This window comes from Nicotiana attenuata, unplaced genomic scaffold, assembly GCF_001879085.1.
Source record: "Nicotiana attenuata strain UT unplaced genomic scaffold, NIATTr2, whole genome shotgun sequence".
In the NCBI taxonomy this organism is placed as follows: Eukaryota; Viridiplantae; Streptophyta; class Magnoliopsida; order Solanales; family Solanaceae; genus Nicotiana; species Nicotiana attenuata.
Window position 1 is genome coordinate 39,795 of NW_017673893.1, and position 11,614 is coordinate 51,408.

The 11,614-nt window shown below is 36.0% G+C and overlaps 1 protein-coding gene across 1 annotated transcript; it reads right to left on the reverse strand.

Annotated features, from left to right (window-relative positions):
* Positions 1 to 1,704: 1,704 nt before the first annotated feature.
* LOC109217564 (putative F-box/LRR-repeat protein At3g18150) lies at positions 1,705 to 4,978 on the reverse strand. The gene is made up of 3 exons (XM_019381821.1): positions 4,006 to 4,978; positions 2,978 to 3,154; positions 1,705 to 2,307 (listed from the first exon to the last, which is right to left on the reverse strand). The coding sequence occupies exons 1-3, from the start codon at positions 4,909 to 4,911 to the stop codon at positions 1,993 to 1,995; spliced, it is 1,398 nt and encodes a 465-aa protein (XP_019237366.1). The 5' UTR covers positions 4,912 to 4,978; the 3' UTR covers positions 1,705 to 1,992.
* Between the last annotated feature and the right edge of the window lie 6,636 nt (positions 4,979 to 11,614).

Sequence of the window (11,614 nt, forward strand, 5' to 3'; positions counted from 1 at the left end):
GTCTTCCTTTGGATTGATCGCCATCGTCGAAATTTGATGAGTCACTGGTCCTAGGTCTAATTTTGTCGTTGATATTTCATCTTGAGCACTTATTATCCTTTATCTTTGCTAAAATGGAGCACATATAGGACTAATTCCTATACAAGTTCCGAGCCGTCGGGGTTGAGTAGAGTTTCTCTTTCATGACTGCAAGATAGAAAGCATGTAGCTTCGCAAGTAATTAGGGATTAAGGGTGAACAGGGAGAAATGGTGTTTTAGGAAGACAACCTCTATTAGGCTCATGTTTTTACTGTCACGTGCACTGCACATGGGATGGGGCTGTGCCTTTTGTTGGGCACTGCACATGTGCTCCATTTTAGCAAAGATAAAAGGACTACATGTGCTCAAGGTAAAATATGAAGGACAAAATTAGATCTACTCATATACTTAAGGGACAATTTTGGTAATAAAAAAACTCCACAATAATTTACAAAATGTACGCACCAGAATTTGAAGTTCTTCTATATTTTTAATATAGTTTCAGAATCGATCTAAAGTTTATCTGTCTTTCCAATACAACTTCAGAAAAAGAAAAAGGGATCTTAAGTTATTCTATTTTTCTAATCTTGTTTCAGAAAATTTAGATTTTAAATAGTTCTGTCTCTTCAATGCAACTTCAAAAATGGATCTTACGTTCTTAACATAAACTTATCTTCGAATTCAAAAATTCAACACACGATTCAATTCTAAATCTACTACAAATGAGCTCAAATTTAAAACATAACTTTAAAGTTTCATAAAAAATAAATCTCTCATCAAATTGTCAAAGCAATAACAAATGTAACAAATAAATAAACCTCAATCTTCAAATTGTCAACGCAATAACAAATGTAGCAAACATATTTTGCAACTAAGAAGAAGAAGGACAAGAAACCTTAAGCACAACCTACAATTTTTACAACTAAGACGAAGAAGAAAGCACCAACAAAACTCCAACGAAGAAAAAGAGAAAAGTATATCAATTGGGTATTAAAATGACTACAAATTAAATGGGAGAGGCCAAATAGGCACCTCATGAAATTTTTGCTGTATATTCTCTCGAGGAAGTATTCTTCTTTATTTTATGCTTTTCAGAAAATCATGTGGAGTTGTAACTTGTAAGTACTAAGTCTTATTTTCCTTTTTCCTAAAAGAAAGTCTTTATCTTCCTTCTTTTTATGATGTTTTTCTCGTGATTGATCTCTCTTGTAATTAAAGGTGAATTTTAACCTATAGAGAACATGTATAGTAGCAAAAAAGGCTTGTTTAGATTAATATAATCTCTACATTTGTGGATATTATATTTAATTACTATTTTATTTAAACTTTATATTTTATTGAATTTTAAACGAAAATAAAGATACACATAACTTAATTCTATGTAGATTCAAATATCTTAAATCTTAATCTTAAAAAACAAAACAAACAAATAACTATAAGAGTAGTTTTACCGCTCTGCTCTGGCAAAAATGAGCAATGCCAAGGTAGAGTCCAGAGATTGGAAAAAAGAAAAAAATGAGAATATAGCTCTCATAATCATAGGAACGGAACTAAATAGCGTCTAATTTATCCAACCATTAACAATAGTCAAAAAAACGAGTTGCACCAGAAAAAATATATTATAGTCAATCTTAAGGTAGGGATTCTAATATAAAACCAGCTAAAATTTTCAATAAGAGTACAAATTGAATGAAAAGGAAAAATGATTAAATACTAGGAAAAATCTTTGAGTATAATTAGCAAATTCAGATCACTGACAAGGGTTTCTTAGAAACATCCTTCACCACACATACTGAATTCTATAACCCAAAAAAATATTATACTATGGTACTCTCAAGCTTGCTTAATGTAAAAAAAAAAAAAAAAAAAAATGCAGTACGGTGCACTAAGTTCTCGCTATGCCCCGGTCTAGGGAAGGGCCGGACCACAAGCATCTATTGCTTAATGTAAAACAAGAAGCCAAAAACGAAGAGTTAGTTTTTGAACAAAATCACTGCATTCCTTGAGCGTCTTTGCGCCTTTAATAAACTTTCAACCACAAACTCATCTGATGCATCACGAATCCAGGAGTTCTGGTGTCCGGATCTCCATTCAATAACCATCTCCTCAAGGTTAGCACATACCAAAAGAAGATCGCGCAGGAACAGGACTTCTTGACCAGAACGCATTCCTTCGAAGCAACAAATCCTAATCTTTTTAAGGTGAAGACCACAATCTTTAGAAAGCATAGACAGTTGACACCTTCCTCCAACAGAGTAAACATCATATACAATTGGAATAAAGCAAGCCTGCAAATGGAAATTCGATTAGAGCAAAGATCACCGGTCCATATTAAGAGCATTAACAACAACAACAAACGTAGTGTATCCCACAACAAATAGGGGGTCTTGGGAGGGTATTATGTACGCAACCTTATCCCTACCTTATGCACGCTCCAAGCAAGCATGCAATTCACAACAGTATAGAGAAAGTATAGAGGAAAAATACAATAGTGTAAAAAGTTGAGCATTAAGTGGGTTAAGAAAAATGACTTCTATTTAATATACCCATCCATATATTTTGGCATAAGGAATAGGCGGAAGGATATCTGGGTAGTAGGCAAGATAAAATAATAGGGTCAAGAGGTGGATTCAAGATTTAATCTTAGTGGGTCCAAGGGTCTGAGTTCTTTGAGATTATGAGTTCAATATCTATAATATGTTTAAGGAGTTTTTGCATAAAAATGTTTATGGTATAAGCCAAAATGGTTTGTCCGATTGAATCCATATTCAGAACTATAAGTCCGCCCCAGCCTGATTATATATTTTCAAAATGTTAACTACAACATACATACTATAAGGAGAGAGCATTTGAAATTTTGAATATATTCGTTATAATTTACCAATTGAATGGATGCATTGCACGAATAAGTGAAAAGCAAGGTATGATAGTGGCAAATGCTTCAGACGGAAAACAAACCTCAAACTCAAAGTAGGGTGGGGCCATATGTATGATTAACGTCTGAAGGTTGGAAGAACTTTGTAGTATGCGTACAATGCCAGGGAGAAACCGCTCCTGGATGGGAGTATGCAGTGTCAAACACTCATAACTGCTCATGGAAAACGGCAAACTTTTCATCGGCCAAGACGACATGACCTTCAAGACGGAAGAAAATAAATCCAATTAGCAACATATCCAACCACGAGCACCACCAACAACAACAACAACCTGGTAGAATCCCACCGGTGGGCAGCAACATATCCAACTATCCAGCAAAAATATAATAGTCTTTCTATATCTCCAAGCACAAAAACTAAACAAATAGTATATCTCTAACCTTCTGAAATACCAGAATGACCAGTTACTATAGTTTATTACCAAAGAATATAATACTACACTGTCCATTTTGCGACACTAGACACTAATAAGCAAATTAGGCAAGTATTGATCCCATTAATGAAGAATTAACTCAAATAGTACACTCAAGTATCAGAAGTCAGAAGACTAAGTACAATATTGCTTGAGACAAGATGAACCAAATAGTACACTTCCAACATAAAGGATTAATTAGGTTCTCTTTGCTAACTGGGAAAAAATTTACAAGATGGGGGCTAGGCAATAATCATAAACTCCAAAACACACAAATATACCACAACTCCTTGATGCAATATGTGCATTATACAAGCAGAAGGTTTGCAGCATATCCATATTTGAGAATCATTCAATCAAGGAACAAAACACACAGATAAGCTGAAACCAACAACAACAACAACAAATCCAATGTAATCCCACAAAGTAGGGTCTCGGGGGGGAATGTATGCAGGCCTTATCCCTACCTTACGGAGGTAGAGAGGCTGTTTCCAATAGACCCGGGCTCAAGCAACAGATAAGCTAAAACCAATCGTTTAAAAAAGACAACTTTTTATGCTCCAAGAACAAAACTTGCAAATAAACATTTAAAAAAAAAAAAAAAAAAAAGAGAAAGAATTCAAACAAAAAGCACAAACCTCAATGCACCATGTCCCTAACATAACATCCTTGACATGCCTTAAACTCCCCATCATGCCCATCAACATATTAACATAGTTGACACGCTCCTCATCCTTAGTAAACTGAAAATCAAGCTTAACAGAAACACAACTCATCACATTCTTCAACTGAAGATTATTCATTCTTCTAAAACATCCCTTTAATTCCAACACCTTAACACAAGGTGCTTCAATTTCCACTACTTCAAAATCCAATAACATACTATTCTTCTTCACTGCTTCCCCGTTATACCCATTCACCACCAATTTACTCACTTTTCCACCAACCAAATCCAAACGCTTAAAACCCCAACAATTATCTAACTCCAACAACTCCAAACACGGGCTCCCAAAAACAACTTTTCTCACCATATCATCACAAAATTCGATCGACCCAATTCTTAATTCCCTCAAAAAATCCCATCTGAAAACCTCAACTTTATCGAACTTACAACCAACCCAATTCACTTTTTCAATCAAAGGGTTTGAAAATAATCTCTTAGGCAACTTATACAGATCCTCAGCATCACTGGATAAAATCAAGTTGAGTTCTTTGACTTTATGGGTGATGGCGAAAAGGACCCAGACAGTAACATCGGATGAGAAACAACGTTTGAAGGGGAAATCAAGGTGGAGTTTTGATATGCTGTTATTGTTACAGTGCAAGTTTATGAGAGATTTGTCAACAAAAGAAGCGAATTTTTTTAAATAGATGAAATCTTTGGGACGGTGAATGAAATTGAGGGAGGTGGAGAAGGACCAGAGAGGTTTCCATTGCTTGCAGAGGAGGGTGGTGCGAACGACGTCGTCGAAGGGGAGAAAAGAGAGAATGTGAAGCAGAACTGAGTCCGGCAACGAAGAGAATCGGTCTGAAGCTACACCCATTGTTTTTGGTTTTGGAGTTTGGACTGAAAAAAAGTTTTTAATTTTCTTTTGCTTTTGGGGTTTTTGAGGTTTTTCTTCTTATCAATGCCAAAGACCACGTTTATATTGGGTCGGGTCGGGTCTTTTTTCGTCCTTTATTTACTCCTACTTTGTTTATAAGAAGAAAAAAAAATTGTGTGAATTTCAGAAATTGGTTACCTAATTTTTTTTAAATAAAATTCATATAGTATAAAACTATAGTCAATATAAAATTATTTTTGCAAGATTTATAGCATATTGACAGTTTGAATTGTAGATGGTGAAAATTCATAGAATTGACTTCAATTATATTAGGATTCATATATTATTATTGTTATTGTTGCTATAATGTATTATTGTAGATGTGGATTACATTAATACACAATTCTGTACGCATAGATGGACAGTATCTGACTTTGAGATCTCCCAATCTCATTTTTATTTCCTAGTCCTACTAAAAGAAAAATGAGTTCGACTTGAGAAAAGCCGGAAACAATAGTTTATAAAATATTCTAGGTTGGGGATTATTATACAAATAGCCGATCAACTTCACTGTTTATTTTTTCTAGCCGAAATACATAGATCAAACATTAATTGATATAGTTATTCACATATTATACATGAATTATGCATATAGTATACATCCGCCAGCTATTTTTAGTTAAGAAATTAGGTGGACATCTATTTGGGTTAATTCTTCTAATCCTCTCCGTTAAGGCAAATGCTTATTTATATATAACCGTTCTCAAAATAATAACCGAAAAGATATATGTATGTATGTATGTATGTATGTCTGTATGTGTGTGTGTGTATATATATATTGCATGTTATATACAAAAAATATTTTTAAAAAAAATTATGCAATTTTACGGCTACTGAATGTCAATAATTTTGAGCGCGGACTAATAATATTCTTTGCCCATCATTAACGGAGAATCTATAGTAGACAACTATGTGGAAAACGAGATTACTAGGTATTAAAATTCCCAGTTCCAAAATGTTTGTGCTTTTGTGGAGTTCAATTAACTTTCAACTTGTAGAATTCACTGGCCAGTTCGTAAAAGCTAGTGTTTCCCAAGTTTTGTATATACTCTAAATCTTCTCAAATATAGATTTGCCAATCCTTACCTTAGAGGCAAAGTTATCCTGTCAATGGTTTAAGTGAGAGAAGCTCTCGCTTCTCTCTAAACTTAAGATCTCCTCTAACAACTCAACCGTCACTACTACCCTAAATGGAAACAGATTCAGAGATGACACTCATTCCCCCCAAACCACCTGACTTAAATACCAATGATACTACCAAGATTTCTGAAAATCAGATAAATTCCTTTAAAGACCAACTCATTAAAGGAACTGAAGAGGCGGATATCACTTTTGAATTAACTGTTCCCCTTCCCCATGGTGATGATATTGGTTCGTCCATAAAGGATCCAGAAGCTACCATGTCTGGAAAAGAAAGAATCACCCTCTCTCATGAGGACAAAGAACGCATGTATATGCCTTTGAGATATTCCATAATCATCAAATTACAAGGCAGATGAATTCTCCATCAAACGCTTAAAAAAAAGGTCCAAGAACTGTGGAAAGTAAACGAAAACTTTTCTCTAATCGATCTGGGGACAGACTACTATATTGCAAAATTTCAAAAACTTGAAAGCATGAATCATGTCCTACAAAATGGGCCATGGTTTATCTTTGGTTTCTTCTTATCCTGTCAAAAATGGAAACCAAACTTTGTGGCAGCCAATGCTAAACAAATATGCACTGCTGTATGGGTCCGGCTGCCCAATTTACCTACAGAATTCTATGACAAGATCATTCTTCAAAAGATTGGTAACTCTATAGGTAGATTATTAAGAGTGGATGCCTGCACTTCTTCCACCTTGAGGGGAAGATACGCTAGGCTTTGTGTTGAGTTGCTATTAAATAAACTTGTTGCAAAATTTTTACTCATAGAGGACCATAAACAAGTTATTGAGTATGAAGGAGATAAAATACTATGCAAGAACTGTGGTTCATTAGGCCACACAATTGGCCAATGTTCGATGGTGGTAAAATCACTACACCAGACGGAGAAACCTGAAGATAGCTCTAACCAATTGCAAGACACTCAAAACTTCACTAAAACAAGCAATGAGGACGACTGGCATACTGTTTCCTTTCAGAAGACAAGAAGGTCAGATAAGAAAATTCTAAATGCAGGAATGAACACTTCCACGGAGGCAGGTATTAATGTTAAGTTATTCAATGCCTCTACTGGTAAGTACTTAAACACCCAAAAGTTTAAATTTTTAACAAATTGTCTAATAACTCGTCTCTTCACAAGGATGGCAAAGGCCACATCCTAAGGACTAATTCCAGTAGAGCCATTACAAATGAGAACAAAGATATTTTTCATTTGGAAAACAGCTTTTCAGAATTGTGCAACGAGCACATGGTTTTGGATGCTAATCCAACTGGTATTAGTACTCTATTACCCAATAACTTTGATATGCACCAGTCCACGTGTAAGATAGAGCATTCTAAAGGTGCTAATATAGCTAACCCCCTACTAATATCAATACTTTAGTGACCAACTTATCTGCTAATAACACTAAGCCATGTCATCTACCTAATAACACTAACAATTATAATCCTTTTACCACTAATGAATCCACCACATGTCATCTGCACCACACTTGTCCTGTAAAACACACCCAAATGAACACATGGACATAACTACACGACAAGTGGCGGAAAAATCCCATGCAAAATCCACCCCTAAATCTCCAAAATCTTCTTCTAATACCCCAACGCTAGCCCATCCCGATTGCATGCATGTAGATGCAATTATAACCTACTCTCAAAACCCTCCCAGTTTAAGTATAGACAAAGACCCCAATCATGCCAAGGCTTCCATTGAACAATCGAATGAGGTACAGACTTATACAACTCCTTCGTTCACAAAGTCATCTGAATATGGAAAATCTTCCACCACTACCACATCACAACCCAAACAAACCAGTAATCTATGTCCAACCACCATTACCTCAAGACCATCACCCATTATCCCGGATAAAGATAGGTCTAATGGGGAGGGGTCTGATGTTCAATGCCACCATCAACGGGCAAGAAAGTGTGATATTAATCCAAAATCCAAGATACTTGGCACAACTAGTGTCAGAGGGCCTTCACTTAGCCATGAACAACTACATGAATCATGTTTGGGTGAACAACATTTTGCAACCTCTAGCCCCAGCCTTGAATCCGAACCTAGTCCAAGAAATGAGAGCTCAATGGAACCTTCCTCCTCACTTCAATCCCGTTCCAATTCTTCCCCAGAATCTAGGCCTAGATCTACCTTTCTTTCCCCGGAAGCCCTAACAGCTGTGAATCCTATCCTAATGCAGTGGGATGTTCCTCAACATCACCCACAACCACAACCACAGAACTTCAACATGGAAGTCCCTATGGAAAATATCAACCTCAATCCCCCAGTAGCTCCAAACGTAGAAAACCACATGGAAGAGGAAATGATAAAACCAATAGATTTGATAGGGGAATCAGTGGTGGAGTTGGGAAACCTAAGCGAGGTAAAGGTCTTTCTATTAACAGAAAATCAAGAGAAGAGGCATATCCTCTCTTGCCCACAAAATCTGGTCAAGTGTTCAATGGACATTCGCCCACCCCACAATCCAACAGTGGGGAACAGAGCAATAATCCTTGTCCCAACTCTGAGGGGAACCTTGAACCCTACCAGGGAAATACTGGAGAATGGTCACAACCCAACCCCTAATGTCAACATGTTTAATGCTACAAACTTTATAATATGGAACATTAGGGGAGGAAATAATGAGGATTTTAGAAGAAACTTCAGGGATCTCATTGATACCCACAGGCCATGCATGGTAACACTGCTTGAAACTAGAATGCAATCTCATGCACCTCTCTTGCAAGAGTTTGGTTTTTCTGAACTCATTGAGGTACCAGCAGATGGACAAGTTGGTGGCATGGGGCTCCTATGGGACCATACCAAGGTGACTGTCCACAATGCTGTACCTAGAAACCACGAAATTCATGCTACAATTGAGGTGCGTCCTACTAACCTAAAATGGCTTTTTTCTTCTTTATATGCTAGCACTGACATTGTTGATAGGGATATTATGTGGCATAATCTGAAAAATATAGCTGACTCTTATACAGATGCATGTCTAGTATGAGGAAATTTTAATGATGTGTTTAGTGCTAATGATAAAATTGGTGGGAGACCTCTTAATCGTAGACGTGCTTTTAAGCTATGGGATAACTTGAATTACTGTAAATTACAAGATTTAGGCTATAAATGATGCAAATATACTTGGTCTAATCGTAGGTTTAGTAATAATGACCTAATCTTGGAACGTTTGGATAGAACTTTTGGAAACAATGAATGGATACAGTGCTTTCCAAACGCTTCTATTACTCACTTACCTAAGACACACTCTGATCATAACCCGCTTCTAATCAACCTTATCCCTAAAAAGTGTCACTTACTTGATAAACCATTCCGACTAGAACCATACCGGTGCAAACATCCTCTCTTTAAGACTTTAGTTAATGACTCGTGGTGTAACAATTCTTATAACAAGGTTGTGTCTATTTTTAAAGAGGTTGTTGTTAGCTGGAAAAACATTACCTTTGGGGATCTTTTTTAAAATAAGAGAATCATCCTTGCAAGACTCAAAGGTATCCAAAACTCCCTTTCCTATTACCATAGTAAATTTCTTCAAACATTAGAACAATCGTTAATTCAAGAATATAATAACATCCTTCGGATTGAGGAAGACTACTGGAAGTTACGTTCTAGAGTACATTGGTTAAACGAAGGTGACGCAAACACAAAATTTTTCCATATCGTAGCTACCAATAGGAAAAGAATTAATAAGATTAATTTCTTCAAAAATGATCTAGGGATGTGGATTGACAATCCTGAGGATATTATAAATCACACAAAAGACTATTTTGAAAAAGCTTTTACAACTTCCCACACTAGTAGCAATTGGAGTCTTATTAAAAAGGACCCTAAGTGTTTTATTAACTTGGATTTATCCTCCCTTGATGACCCCGTTACCCATGCTGAAATTACTAAAGCCTGCTTCTCATTTAAACCATATAAGGCACCCGGGCCTGATGGTCTTCACCCCTTTTCTTTCAAAATAATTGGAATATTGTGGAAAATTCTGTTACCAGTCTATGCCAAGAAGCTTTTAAGACTGGAATTATCCCTGGCAATATTAATGATACGTTGCTCTGCCTAATTCCAAAAATTCCTAATGCAAATAACTTAAAATTTTTTAGACCTATTGATCTTTGTAATACTGTGTATAAAATAATCACTAAGGTTATCTCCACTAGGCTGAAACCCTTCCTTAATCATTTGATTAGCCCTTCCCAAAGTAGCTTTCTAAAAAATAGGAAAGCAAGTGATAATGCCCTTATCATTCAAGAATTAATTCTCAAAATGAATAAATATCGTGGTAATAAACATAACATGATTTTGAAAATTGACTTGGAAAAAGCCTTTGATCGTTTAGAATGGTCCTTTGTCTATATAGCTTTAAGATTCTTCAAATTCCATCCTAATATGACAAAGCTTATAATGAATTGTGTCACCACTAGTAGAATATCAATCTTGGTTAATGGTACAAGAACTAGCTATTTCTCGCCAAGTAGAGGCATTCGCCAAGGTAACCCTATGTCTCCATATCTTTTTATCCTTTGTATGGAGATGCTCTCTATCCTTATTAACCATAAAGTTGATATAGGATGTTGGGATCCAATCACTATTGGCAACAATAAGCTCCATAGATCTCATTTTTTTTTTTTTGCAGACGATCTAACCTTAATGGCTAAAATTAATAACAAATCTATTGAAGCCATTAAGGACTGTCTTAACTCCTTCTGTCTCCTATCAGGGCAGTCCATTAACAAAACTAAGTCTAAAATCATCATATCCAAACACTGCCCCAAATCTACACAAGCTACCCTCTCACAAAACCTTAATATCAAAGTTAGCAATTCCTTCGGTAAGTACTTAGATTTTCCTATTACAAGCTCCAAACCTAGGGCCAAGGATTTTCAATTTGTCCTAGACAATATGATTTCTAGAAACATGGAAATCAAACTTACTAAGCATGGCTGGTAGATGCACCCTAGCAAGCTCATGTCTAAACTCTCTTTCAAACCACTTAATGCAATACACCCTCCTACCGGCTAAGATTCTTAGTAAAATTGACAAGATCCAAAGGGATTTTATATGGGGTACAAATGGAACATCAAAAAAACTCCATCTCATTAAATGGGAAGATATCACCCAAAACAAAAAGGATGGTGGGTTAGGTATTCGAGCTGCAAAAAAGAACAACCTAGTAAGCCTAGCCAACCTTACTTGGAGACTCCTCCAAAATACTCAATCCCCTTGGGCTAAAACATTAATAGGTCTCTATGGTACAAGGAAAACTTTGAATAATAATTCCTTTATATGGAATGGTATTGTTCTAGGTAGGGAAATATGTAGCAAAGGGATTACTTGGATGCCACACAAGTCCTCAACCTTGAGTGTGTGGAATAATCGTTGGATTCCCAAATTCAACTCTCTCCGTCAATATATTCAGGGTCCCTTAACCCAACAAGATGAAGCACTTACCGTAAAGGATATATGGAATCA

What these genes read in the sequence shown, in the direction of transcription:
- LOC109217564 (XM_019381821.1), bottom strand. Translation starts at nt 4,911, where the DNA reads ATGGGTGTAGCTTCAGACCGATTCTCTTCGTTGCCGGACTCAGTTCTG. An exon ending in TAGGGACATGGTGCATTGAG is followed by an intron (nt 3,155 to 4,005) that starts GTTTGTGCTTTT and finishes TCCGTCTTGAAG; the next exon opens with GTCATGTCGTCTTGGCCGAT. An exon ending in CACCCTACTTTGAGTTTGAG is followed by an intron (nt 2,308 to 2,977) that starts GTTTGTTTTCCG and finishes TTCCATTTGCAG; the next exon opens with GCTTGCTTTATTCCAATTGT.